We start from the raw sequence: 13,935 nt of genomic DNA on the forward strand, positions 1-13,935 counted from the left end.
GGATCTATAGCCAGGGAGACACCCATGAGTGGCTTCATTTTCCCCAAGCAAGTCAGCCTTCCAGACAGTCCAACTCCAACACATCTTCAAGAGCCAGTACCCAGGGGGAAGGAGCACAGACTAGCTGTGGACTTTAAGAGCTCCCTCTCTGCTTTCTGAAAAGCAGTCAATGTTCTGACAGGACAGAGCCAGCCCCCTGAAAAAGAGATTTTCTTTTGTGTCCCCCAGTTCTCCTACACATCAGACTAAATTCCAAGCTTCTCGCCCCTCTTTACCTACTGGCTGATTTCCTTGGGAATCCCCACTTACCCTGTTAGACTCAATCATCCCCGTCCTGGCATGGAACTTCACAGTTTTCAATCGAGCTCTTTCTTTCTTTTCTACCCTGTTTTGGAATCAGAAAGAAGTCCTGTTACTGCCAGTAAATGGTCCAGCAGTGGGTTGCAGCAGGCACAGCAGCCATTTTTTTGGCTCACTGAGTAAAAACTATGTTGAGTACCGACTCTACCAAAAAGGAAGCAAGGCACAAATGTTGCTCTCAAGCAACTTCTAATAGGAAAACAAGAAAGAAATACCAGCAAGAGGGCAGGAAAGGCCTTGCTCATGATCATGATGACTCACCTCTTCTTACTGGGGATCACACCGATCTGCTCACTTTCTCCGTGTGGGGTCACCAGCCTTGCCTGCCACCACTCATCATCAGAGGCATTAATGACATGAAGAATGTCACCATAAGAGAAGCTGAGCCCCTGGCTTGGCAGGCAGCTGTCCCGAGTCCGATCATAGTCAAACAGGGCCCTGAAAGGCACAGTGAAAGATGAAGTGATCATCCAACCCTAAATGCCAAGACACTGGCACCTTGAAAAGATGGAAGGCCAACCCAAACAGCACAGACATAGCAGCCTCACAGCATACTAGAAGGATGTCTCCAGGAGACCACATCCTTCTTTCTGTGCCAAAGTGGTAAATATGCACTCCCTTTCAAAGAAACATCTCATTCTCCCAATAAGAAGCATAAGAGAAAATATTTTACAAATCCCATTTCCTCTTGGCTTCTGGATGCAAGACAAAAGTTCAAAGTAGAACTCATTCAATAGCCCTCTCCCTCACTCACATCCTAGGAAACTAGCTCTAGCAGGGAGCTTTCTCAGTTCACAAACATATCTTCAAAAAGTAGCTAAAGACAGGAAAAAAAATGTTAACTACAATCCCAAACAATGACTGGTAAACACTGCTGAAACACTAAAGAAAGGGCCCTATGTCCTCGGGAGTCCAAAGAAAAAGCTAAGGCTGACGCTGACCCACACAATGGTAGGGTTGAAAAGAACCAATGGGACCCTAGAAGTGCAGTCTCTTTCTCTTACATATGGGGAAACAGAGGCTCAGTGAGGAAAAATAGTTTGACCTAGATCACACATCTAACCAACCTGGGACAAAACCCAGGTCTTCTGACAAGACATGCTGTTGTGACATGCTATAAATGATGCAGAGTAAAGAAGTAAAAGGGAAGGTGGGAGAAGGTGGGGAGGGAGCTATACAATCTAGGTTTATGGAAAAGGACACCAGCTTGGCTGCTGCTAGAAGTCCTAGGAAATGGTATTGGAAATAAAGGTCTGAGGCAAATTTTGGAAGCCCTTGAATAGACATGATTTAGCAGCCCCTGGAAATCTGAGAGGAGTGACACATCAAAAGAGCCTTACGAGGTCGGGTTCAGAGGCTCATGCCATTATACTTTGGGAGTCTGAGGTGGGTGGATCACCTGTGGTCAGGAGTTCAAGAGCAGCCTGGCCAATATGGTGAAACCCCATCTCTACTAAAAATACAAAAATTAGCTGGGCGTGGTGGCACACGCCTGTAGTCCCAGCTACTCAGGAGGCTGAGGCAGGAGAATCACTTGAACCTGGGAGGTGGAGGTTGCAGTGAGCCGAGATTATGCCACTGCACTCCAGTCTGGGTGACAGAGCGAGACTCTGTCTCCAAAAAAAAAAAAAGTTTCTACTTTTCACATCCAGTGGAACCTGTCTTTATATAGTCACCACAAATGGGTGATTTCAGTAAGAAGTTTGTGTTTTTCTATCTGCAATCTAGGCTGTCTTCTTCATATTCTCTTAATAGAGGTGTTTTCATACCTTTGCACACACAGCCCAAAATCTAGTTCCAAGACTTCGACTTCTACCTGCAATACTGTGGCCTTTGGCTCAGTTGGAAGTTGCAAGTAAAACACACTATCTTACCATATGCAAGCCCAAATGAGATAGGATGTAGTAAAACCATGAAGAGTGAAATACCCACCTACTGCTTAAAGTTCTTGAAACAGAGTTCTTAAAAATCAGTGTCAGATGATTTGAAAATGAAAATACCCAAACTCTAACAAAAAGCCCTTTTTTTCCCCTCAGTTTACACACTCAAAGCAGTCAGGAGAATGGCAGAGGCAGCAGACAAGGAGGTGCTGTCCAAGAGGTGCATTCTGGGCTATGTGTGACAGAATCAAAACTGAATGCATTTCACTGCCTGAGTCCTGCATTTCCTAAAGCAAGGAAGACATTCTGTCAGTCACTCCTACTAAGAAGAGCATCATGAAGCAACTTCATTCTCATGACAATGAGAAACACTGGATGTTATTATGGGTTTCAAAGATTAGAACAAATACAGTAAGGAAAAGAACAGAACTTGAATTAAGCACAAATTAGTTTGGGGAGGGAAGGAAGGAAGATGTTAAAATGAATTTAGGAGGCTGGGAGCGGTGGCTCACACCTGTAATCCTAACACTTTGGGAGGCCGAGGTGGGCAGATCACTTGAGGTCAGGAGTTCGAGACCTGCCTGGCCAACATGGCAAAACTCCATCTCTACTAAAAATATAAAAATTAGCCAGGCAGGATGGTGGGCGCCTGTAGTCCCAGCTACTCGGGAGGCTGAGGCAGGAGAATAGCTTGAGCTCGGGTGGCAGAGGTTGCAATGAGCCAAGATTGCGCCATTGCACTCCAGCCTGGGTGACAGACTGAGACTCCATCTTCAAAACAAAACAAAACAAAACAAAATAAAACAACAAAAAAATTAAAACACATACAGTACAAGCTAAGTAAAAACAAAATAAACACAGATCAAAGTCAAAAAGATTTTGCCAGTAGTTAACTCTGCACATTGGGAATTGTACTATTCGGGCTTGTGTTTTTAAGCACAGCATGTGTTCCTTTCACAATTTTCAAAAAACATTAAGTCAATTAAAAAGAAAAAGTGGGGAAGCAGATATATCAAGCACTGGTGTGAGTCATTTACTTCAGATGAGGAACACGTTTGGTTCTAAGTTCCCTGGCAAACAAGGCAAAAAAGGAAGTTGTCTAACTCTAACTTCCCAATAAAAAATGGTACCCAAGTCTATCTGGATTTTGTTTGATGAATTTACGAATGCTGAATGAAGAAGAAATATGAACAGGATGGACAATGCTTTAAGCTATGGTTTTGTAAAAGACATAGAAATGTAGTATCTGAGGTCTGAGATTCTGAACTGGACTATCATTCACAGTTGAGAATGCAAAAAAAATTGAACAAGAATTTCCTTTTCTATCAATCAGAACTGCAAATAGAAAAAGAATTTTGCAGACTGCTAAAGCCTCAGAGGTCATTTTGTCCAACTTTCTATCTGATAAAGGAAATCCCTTAGATATTCTCTAAGTTTCTTTCCAGCTCTAGCATTTAATGAGTCTGGGTCTTTCCTAGATCTTCTCTACCAGGCTAAACATTCCCAATTCCCTCAACAATTCCTTTGTCGTAACTTTGATTTGTTTTCCAAACCCGTGATGTGGATTTTCCCTAAATCTACTTTGCCTCTTTTTCCTGCTGAAATTTTGTTTGACTAAGAGCTAGAAAATTTCCTCAAAGACAATGAAAGTCAGGCCCAGATATGCACATGGCCTCATCTAGAACTGCATGCTGGGTGACTCTCAGACCAGGGCTCTTCTATCTCAGAAAATTTTGTAAGGCCTAAGTCACAGTCACGTGTGTTTGTTTTTTTTGTTTTTTTTAAAGCTAATTCTTGGCCGGGCATGATGGTTCACATCTGTAATCCCAGCACTTTGAGAGGCCGAGGCAGGCGGATCACAAGGTCAGGAGATGGAGACCATCCTGGCCAACATGGTGAAACCCCATCTCTATTAAAAATACAAAAATTAGCTGGGCATGGTGATGCATGCCTGTAGTCCCAGTTACTCGGCAGGCTGAGGCAGGAGAATCACTTGAACCCAGGGGGCAGAGGATGCAGTGAGCCGAGATCACGCCACTGTACCCCAGCCTGGTGACAGAGCGAGACTCCATCTCAAAAAAGACAAAAAAGCTAATTCTTCACTCGGCTATGTGTGGAAAAATACCATTCTTCCACTATTTAAATACTTATTCTGGCCTGGTGCAGTGGTTCACGCCTGTAATCCCAGCACTTTGGGAAGCTGAGACAGGTGGATCACCTGAGGTTGGGAGTTCGAGACCAGCCTGACCAACACGGAGAAACCCATCTCTACTAAAAAATACAAATTAGCCGGGTATGGTGGTGCATGCCTGTAATCCCAGCTACTCGGGAGGCTGAGGCAGCAGGAGAATCGCTTGAACCCGGGAGGTGGAGGTTGCAGTGAGCAGAGATGACGCCATTGCACTCCAGCCTGGGCAACAAGAGAAAAACTCTGTCTCAAAGAAAAAATACTTAGTCTTCTTTACATGGAGTATGTGTTAGATACATGGGAGATACAAGAGCAAAGTTTATTGTCTTGTGGAGCTTACTAGGTGACAGACGGTATAGTATACTAAGGATGTTGTAGCAAGAAGCCCAAAAGGAGGACAAACCAAGGCATAGAAGGATTCACAGGGAGTACAGATCACATCTAGTTTGTACAGATCACATCTAGGGAAGCTACAAGGAGATACTGCTTTTTGAATTGACTCTCAATGAAGATTTAGGATTTCAAAAGGTAGAACTGGGGAGAGGCCCTTCCAGCTAAAGGGAACAGTGTAAGCAAAGGTCTGGAGGCAAGAAGCACAGGGTATTTGCAGGGATCAGCCGTGCATCCAAGTCTGGCTGGGCCTCAGAGAATGGCAGGTTGGGGCCTGACTGTGGACAGCCTGTATTGTCCAGTTAAGGAGTTTGACATTCATTTAGTAGACCTTATGGGACCAACTTCATTACCTCAGCTTTCTTATCCCATTATCAGGCTAAACTTCCATGTGGAAAGAAAACCAGTAAAAAAGAACAGGCCAGCGAACTAAAGTCAAACTTCTCCCATGAGATATATTTCATGTAATCAAAAAAAGTATGTAAATTAGACCTTAATAATTTTTTAAAAAATACTGACTACTTTCCTAAGATCTTTAAGAAGCAGCTAAACTGTGGCCATCTAGCAGTGACAGTCTGTCTTAAGAACACCCTGGAATCCTAATGAAGTGACAGGGGCTGGTACCTTCTCACAAATAAATGCTTCACGGTAGGCTTGATGAGAGGAAGAAGGAATACCTTTCTCCACAACACTGATAAATCCTCTTCTTCCTCTTTTTATCCTTAGGGTAGGCACTAGAGAAAGTCAAGGCAGATACTCCCCTTTCAAATCAGGCTGAACCACTGTCCAAGGATGGAAATCCTACACATGCAAGGCCCACATGACATAGCAACCAACCACTTCAACCTGACTCAAAACTAGAGAGCATTAAAAAAAAAAAAAAAAAAGCAAAACGTATTTGTCTCTCAATACCTAAAGAAAGGCCATAATTAACCAACTGCCACCCTGGTCTCACTATGTGTGTAGGTTTGTGTGTGTGCGCATGTGCACACGTGTGCATATGTGTGTGTTTCAGCTTCTGACAAGATAATGTGCTGACAGAGTAGAAGGAAGTCTCAGAAACTCGTTATTCCTTCTGCACTTAGATAAAAATAATTTCATTGAAGCCTCCAAGTTAGGGACTGGTCACATCAGAGAGAAACACTGTGCCATGAGAGAATAAAACTCATGGAAATAAATTACCATCCCCAGCCTGAAGTCACAGTGCTTGATCTACAAGAAAGATGATCTGCCCCTGAATATGTTACTCGTTAGTTATGGCCACGTACCTCTACGAAGCCAGGGAGAGCCAGAGCCTGGGTATTCCTGCAACTTTTCAAACATTGAGGCCAAGCCAGAAAAATATTACATTATTTAAGAGCAAGGAAAATAGTGTAGCCCAGGGAAAATGTGACATGTAAAAACAAAGTGACGGTAGGCTACAAAGCAGCTTTCCAGAGCCATCATAACCACTATGAAGAGCAGATGCAACTTCTGGGGGATGTGCAGGTTTGAGTTCTTGAGCTGATCTTCGGCACTCTAGCTCTCAAGGCTGCTGCCTGTCTCCCTAAGGAGAAAGAGTTTCCAAAGGTCTTGAAAGACAATGTTGTTTAAGAGGTGACCTTTAAAAATATCCTCGAAGGGATGCATGCGCCCACCCACAGGGATAATGTACATGCTCTAGAGGACTCTGTCCAGTCTTCCTTTCAGCTGGGTCCTCTCTGCTGGATAGAAAAGCAAGAATATAACCAGCTCAAAGTAAACAGATTATCAGGCAAAAGTTCTAGTAGTTGAGATCCTAAATTGTGAGATTTGGGTTGGAAAGATCCAGAGAAATTATAAGCACCTGGCACTGCCACTGTGATGTCTTAATGAACCGGAACGCAAAGCAAATGGTAACTAAGAAGGAAACTGGTAAAGCAGGTTTCTCAATGCAAAGCAAATGAGCATTTTAGCGCTATAGCCTCAAAGGCAAGGGGTTGCTTCTGGTAAAATAACCTAGTATTGTGCCCATCTCTCTACCTGTGGCTCGAGCCATCTGTCTATAGCCTGAGATGCTCTGTCAGTCCCCTCACCCTGCTCAGCAATTCCTCTGAGGCCCAGCCCAAGTCTCTCCCAGCTTTGTGATCCTGCCCACTCCAAATTTCCTTCTTCCAAATCCATACCATATTTGCTACCACATTTGGCAGCAACCTTTCTTTTTATTTTCTCCTTATTGCTATTTAATTCTTGCAAGGTTTTTTTGATGTTTCATATTACACCGCCAAAGTGGAAGCCCTTTGAAAACTGAGACCATGTCTTATGCTTCATGTGGGATTCTGAATCCTTGTGAATCGTGGGTGAGACCTGGCTACAGGGGATGGAGTGTCCACAGAAGACCCTCCCAGTTACTCCCTAGTTACTAACCCTGAGAGTGTTCCCTCCCATAGTAACTGGGGTCTAAGAGATCACTTTATTCCTTTGGCCAGAAAGTATTGGATAAAGGCCACACATTATTTGACGACTAAGCAGCCCATCCCTTGCCCAGTCTGTATAAAGCATGCACAGAAAGTTATAAAGCAACAGTCACTCATCAGCCCTTGACCTTAGTGAGAGTTCAATTTCCAGCAGCCTCTGAAGAGCAGCCTAACCGCACAAACCCGAGCACTCAGACAGGCACAGTGTAGGCCAACACAAAACGAGTGAATTGGGCCTCCCTGGTGTATCTTGAAGAAAGGTACATGGAGAGCAGGTTAAGAGCATCTTCCTCCTTTGTCTGTCTCAAAGTGTCAGGCCTTATGGCAATTATGACGTTGGAGAGGCATTCAAGGACCAATTAGCCCACAATGAGTAACTGTTTGGGGCTCAAAGCACTTGCAGATGATAGGATGAGCTGAGGGATAATGAGTGCAAGCCCAGGACTAGTGTTTGGGAATAGGCAGTTCTAGAAATCACTGATGTAGGAAGCTCTGCCCCACCCTCTGGTAGCCCTGAACACTTACATATATTATTGTTGTTTTTTAAAATGCATATTATTCTCGCCCCCAAATTCTATCAGATAGTGAAGCCTGCCAATATTTCCCCATTGGCATCTTAATCCACTATTGAAACTCATTAATAAACAAGACCAAGTCAGGCTTCACCAAGCACCACCCTGGGCAAAGCAGAGTAGTTGCACAATTAATGTCTGCTGGTTCACAGGAATGAGCATTCTCCAGCCTTCTTTAATGACCAAGCCAATATGTCTGACATTGTTTCTTGAATCAAGACTACAGATGCTCCAACATGATTTCCTTCCTAGAGTGGGAAGACGACTAAGATGGCAGATGGCCAGTCAGGAGGCCGGGACTCCCAAACTACTTGAATGCTGTCCTGTGGCTGCAAAGAATGCAGCCAGGCTAGCCTGAACAGACTTTCAAAAGCTATTTATACAACTGTACTCTTGAGTCTCTTGGCAACATTTGGAGCACAAGGTCTTTCCTTTACTCATTCAATAAATAAATTAAATTAAATTAAATACAAGTATAGAACAAGGTCATCCCTGGAACTCTAACCTACCCAGTGTCTTTGTATTGCCTTCACATCAGAATGGTCTGAGTTAAACATCTACCCATTCCAACCCTGAGCAAGAAGTTCAAGAGAGGTTTATTTCTGTGGACTCTTCCAGTGGGCAAGGCAAATTCTCCAGCAGAGCAAAAGCCCTAGGCTGGGCAGACTGAGGTGCTGTGCTCATTCTGGTCATCTACTTAAGAGATGATTCTAGCACAGTGAAGTATGAGGAAGGTCCTTCCAAATAAGTCACTGATGACTTTAAAATCAAGTTTCATTTTCCAAATACTGCTCTTTCCTTCTTCCTCCTGCTCCCTGCTCTACAAACCCCATGTCCCCTGTGGTTGGTACAGCTGCAGCTCCCTAGGGTTTCACCTGTTAGAGCCTCTGTTGCAGCTTTAAGAGGGTGTTATTTACTTCAAAATAGCTTTGCAAACCCATGCACGCCAAAGGTGGATAGATACTCAGGGGAGGGGAAGGAAAGCAAAATAATTATGTCATAGGGGAAGTGACAGCAAAAGAGAGGTGACACCCAAACTGAAAAAGGGTTCCCTCACTTTAACCACCTTCTGCTTAATCTTTTCTGGGTAGATGGTGAACTGCCAGAGGGCAGGGACCATACCTGCTGCTTCCTTGAATCTACTCTGCAACTGTGCCCAAATTCTCAGCCTTGTGTTTTACTGCTTTCTACATAGTAGGAGCTAAAGTAAGTGTGACGTTTATTTTTTATAATTTTTTATAGAGACAGGGTCTTGCTCCGTCACCCAGGATGGAATACAGCATCATGATGACAGCTTACTTAAGTCTCAACCTCCTGGGCTCAAGTGATCCTCTTGCCTCAGCCCCTTGAGTAGCTGGGACTACAGACACATGTCACCACACCTGGCTAATTAAAAAATTTTTACTTTTTAAGAGGGGTGCTCACTATGTTGTGCAGGCTGGTCTCGAACTTCTGGGCCCAAGCAATCCTCCCAGCTTGGCCTCCCAAAGTGCTGGGATTACTGGTGTGAGCTGCCACACCCAGCCTTGATTGCTTGTTAAAAAACATGTATTTTCCTGGGCCGGGCACGGTGACTCACGCCTGTAGTCCCAGCACTTTGAGAGGCTGAGGCTGGTGGATCATGAGGTCAGGAGATCAAGACCATCCTTGCTAAGATGGTGAAACCCTGTCTCTACTAAAAATACAAAAAATTAGCCAGGTGTGGTGGCGGGCACCTGTATTCCCAGCTACTCGGGAGGCTGAGGCAGGAGAATGGTGTGAACCCAGGAGGCAGAGCTTGTAGTGAGCCCAGATCGCACCACTGCACTCCAGCCTGGGCGACAGAGCAAGACTGCGTCTCAAAACACACACACACACACACACACACACACACACACACACACACACACTCTCACACATATATTTTCCCAAACCTGGTGAATCCAAAGCACTGGAAAAGGAGCCTGGGAATCTGTATTTTTACTAGCATTCCAGCTGATTCCTATGAGGAAGTTGGGGAAACACTGAAAGAACCACTTTATAGTCAGAGCAGCCAGGTTCAAGTTCCAGTTTTGGAACTTCTTAGCTATCTAACTGGAGTCTCAGTTTTCTCATCTGCAAAATGGGAATCATAATATCTACTTTGTAGGATTATTAAAGGGATATTAAAAGCCATTTAAAGAGAATAACAAGGTCTTGATGTACAATGTGTTCCCTAAATGTTTGTTCCCCTTTATCCTGAAGACACTGAGGAACTAGTGAAAGCTTTTGAGCAGATCATGTTCGGATTATTGCTTTAGTTTCAACCCCCTCTGCAACACCCCGGCAAATGGTTTCCCAGCCTCTTCTGTAACACCCTGAGTGACAAAAGATCGAATTTACTATATCCGGAAGCAGTCCATTCCATTTTCAGACAGTTTTAATCATTAGCTCTTCCTTCCTTATGTTGAGCAGAGATCTGCCTTGGGTGACAGAACAAATCTAATCCCTTTTCCACATGATAGGGTGAGGCAATTAACTTAGATAAGGAAAGCACATGCCGCTTGTTTGAGGCACTGAGAGGGCAGTTTTATTTATGCACATATCCAGCAAGTAGTTGATATGCAGGTCTGTAGTTCAGTAAAGAGATCAGGAATGTCATTTATATGGCAGGATTTGAAGCTATGAAAATAAATGACATTGCCATTTAGGGGGGCAGAACTAATGAAAGTATTAAGGAATAGTAAGCAGGGTAGAAAGGGAGCCTTTAAAGAAGAAAGCAGGTAATTCATGGAAACAAATGTGGTGAAGAGGTCAGAACAATGTCAGAGAACCAGCGAACCAGTCACTAAATTTGAAGACTAAGAAGTCACCCACTGATCCCTGACAGACAGTCAGGCTTCTGCTCCCCTGGAGCTTTCCAGAGCTGCTCAGAGCCACACTACCACATTGAAAAGCAGATGCACGCTTCCTTTTGGGCTAAAGAGAGGTGATTTGAAGCAGGAGCAAGTACTCCAACATTTCCCAACCTGGATGTTGACATAGGTTTCTCAAATAAGGCTCCCATGCTCTATCTTTGGGGAAACACTGCCTAGTACAGTCCTTCCTGGAGATTAATCACAGGCAAGAGCCCCATTTTCCTCTGTTTAAGCCTGCATTTGCCCAACTTACTAAACCACTGATTTTTTCACACAATATTACTAATTATTTTGAGGAGCTAGTGTTTTCTGGCCAATAATTTGGCAAATGCAGTAAGCAAAGGGATACAAGACAATAGTTTAAGGGACTATTGGTATCAAGGGATATATTTTTCTTTTTAAGAATGGAAGAAGCTTAAATATGTTTACATGCTGAAGAAAAGGAACCAAGTGTAGAGTGAAAGGCCAAAAGCAGGAACAAAAGGGAAGACAGCCAGCCAGGTTCCGATAAAGGGGTTAGCTTAGCAAAGGGCCTCAGCTCAATGTTTAGCCATAAGACACTAAGTCCCCTGATTAAATCTAGTGATCACAAATGGTTACTATTTTCCTAACCACATCTACTTTCCTCAGAGGATACAGACAATTTATCTAGAGAAGGTTACGGGCAGATTATATAAACTGATTCACTAGACACAGTCATGGTCTCCACCCTCGCCTCAGAGTTAAGCTGAATGTATCCCCTTGAATTCCCTTGCCTGGGCCAGGGAAGAGTGCTCCAGATTGGGAGCCAATGCCCCATTCCCCCTGCCCAGGCAGAGAGAACTCTAACACAGGATAGGCGGAGAGGGGAAATCTAAAAATAAAGCTCTCCAAAGAAACTGTCTTGCCTAAAGAGCAGCTTCCCACGCACACTGGAGTGCCACATCTGCGGGGGCTGGAAGCACGGAACGGAACAATCCTGACCAAGTCATATAAGCATTACCTATTTTAGGGGGTCAACAGTGCATTTCTGATTTCCCCCATCAGCACCCCAGTATCCAGGCTGCAGACTGGGAACAAGGGCTTTAGTGACAGAAAACAAAACTTTCTTTTCCAGGGGACTGGAAAAATGACCAGTGACTAGTCCTGCCTTCCTACCATCCTCCCTTCACAGCTTGAGGTAAACATAGCAAATGCTTTCAACACACAAGGGGTGGAGTTGAGGGTTCACATTAGAGAAGATTGTGAAGGGTTCTAGTGGGCTTCAGGCTCAGAGATGGGCTCCCTCAGCTCCACTCCCTGCCATAGAGTCAGGGACCACCAACTGGGGAAAAAGAAAAGCAAGCACCATGAGAAAAATTGCAATTAGCATTGACATCCCTTTGCTATTGTCATCTCACACCCCAAGGACAGAGCAGTTGTCACGTTGCCAAGCAACTAGCAAGCGCAACTTCCAGGCCAGGTATCAGAGGCCACTAGAAAAAGTTCAGCCCAAGAGTTTGATATGACCCCACACCTAAGCATTAAACACAATACTGTAGCCACTTCTGGCTCAGGAGAGTAATCCCCACCACCTTTCGCTAAGGGCTTTAACCTTGGAGAGATACAATGTACTTGGCACCAGATTTTGAAGTTTTGCCAAGAAGCCAAAGCAGGAAGAAGGAAGCTATCCCTAATTCTATGAGGAGTCCACAATATTCGCTTGGCATTCCAACTCCCCAGGAGATTTGTACTTTGACCTGACAAAGTATTATGCTATGCCTCAAGGGTCAGAGAAGCTCAACCTTGGAAATATCTTGGAATAGCTTTCAGCAGCAATATACTCCATGCCACCTATCTGTTCCCTCCACCCCCTCCCTCTTCCTAGGGCACATACACTATACATCCCATGATTCATAGATACAGCAGACCAGTGCAGCGGGTGGTGAGGGGGGAATGGAATCACAATAAAACATCCAGAATGCAGCAACCTGTCAGTTCTTTGGTCTCTTAAAACAGACCCTGTACCAGAACACTGCGATAGTTGCTATGCTCAGATACAAATCCTGATGTCTATCTTGCATACATGGAAGGGGATGGGGGGGGTGGCAAGTTTCCCCTCAAAGCACAGATTGCAAGCAAAGTACTTTGAACATTTGACTGATATTTGAATGCTGACTAGCAACAATCACCTAACAGTCTTTTACAATTATAGCAAACTGAAATTTTCCCATACTGAGTCATTCATGAGCTAAAAGGAAGAAGCCAGCTCACAAAAGGGAGGAGACACTGACCATAAAATACACAACCTAAGCATACAGTGAGAATCGTTATTTTAGTACTGGGAGTACATACTCCCTAGCTCACTAGTTAAACAAGAAGGGCTGGGTTGGCAAGGAGCTCTCCTCGTCCAGCACAAGGGCTAGTGCTCTGAAGGGCAACTTACCTGACATACAAGGACCTCTTCTCACTTGTTCGGAGGGACCCAGATCCAGAGCTCATGCTGCTGTTCATCATTTGTTCTCGCAAGTCATGTATCTTCGATTCAAAGCGACTGTATTCTGTCGCGGAAACAAGGGAAAAGACAGGAAAAGAATGAACTCAAGGAGCTCCCCTGAGCTTGCATGCCAGCAGCCAAAGAGCCAGAAGGCCCCTTGGCTTAAAAGCAGCCAGAGCCAGCCCACTCTGTCTTTGCTTTGATAAGCAAAGTCCCTCCTCCTAACCACAGAAAGACAGACTTCCCTTCAGCCCCAGACTAACAGAAGGAAAGAATGCACCTGAAAAGGGAGTAGCATTTGGGCAGGTCAAATGCAAAAAACTCTTACCTGCCTCAGAAATCTCACTGATCCTTTAAAAAAAATAACAACTGGAAAGAGGTTCCAGTGCAACCTTTATAAATCTTTAGAGCCGACACTAAGGCCCAAGGAGAGCAGATGGGAAAGGAGACTTTCCCAAAAAGCGGATTGCAGAGAACAGATGGCCCTGAGATGCAGAGCAGAGGGGCTGGAAAGGACCTGAGGTCATTATATCATTGTTAGGCAAGAAGACAATTTTTTCAGGATGACTTCTTGGCTGGGGTGAAGGGGGGTGATATTGGAACCCAGTACAGAGGTAAAAACAAACAAACCTGACAACCGTAACAACCATATGAGGAGAATTAAAGCTCTCCTGAGTTATTTCCCTTTTAACCAATAGCCTCTTTGGCTTCAGTAACATACACTAAAACATAAATTCTCCCAAATCGAGAAGTCGGCGGACACCTCTCACCTCCAAAAT

General features: G+C 44.3%; 1 protein-coding gene across 6 annotated transcripts in view; it reads right to left on the reverse strand.

The window, feature by feature from the left end:
- Window positions 1–13,935, reverse strand: part of DLG3 (discs large MAGUK scaffold protein 3) — a 57,093-nt gene that overhangs the window by 12,615 nt on the left and 30,543 nt on the right. For all 6 annotated transcript variants that reach the window (XM_025372826.1, XM_025372828.1, XM_025372829.1 and 3 more), the window contains 3 exons: window positions 13,106–13,220; window positions 622–798; window positions 310–385 (listed from right to left, as the gene is read on the reverse strand). In XM_025372826.1, coding sequence (XP_025228611.1) covers window positions 310–385; window positions 622–798; window positions 13,106–13,220 — 368 coding nt within the window. The remainder of the gene's footprint in view (window positions 1–309; window positions 386–621; window positions 799–13,105; window positions 13,221–13,935) is intronic.

The sequence above is a fragment of the Theropithecus gelada genome, chromosome X, assembly GCF_003255815.1.
Source record: "Theropithecus gelada isolate Dixy chromosome X, Tgel_1.0, whole genome shotgun sequence".
Classification (NCBI taxonomy): Eukaryota; Metazoa; Chordata; class Mammalia; order Primates; family Cercopithecidae; genus Theropithecus; species Theropithecus gelada.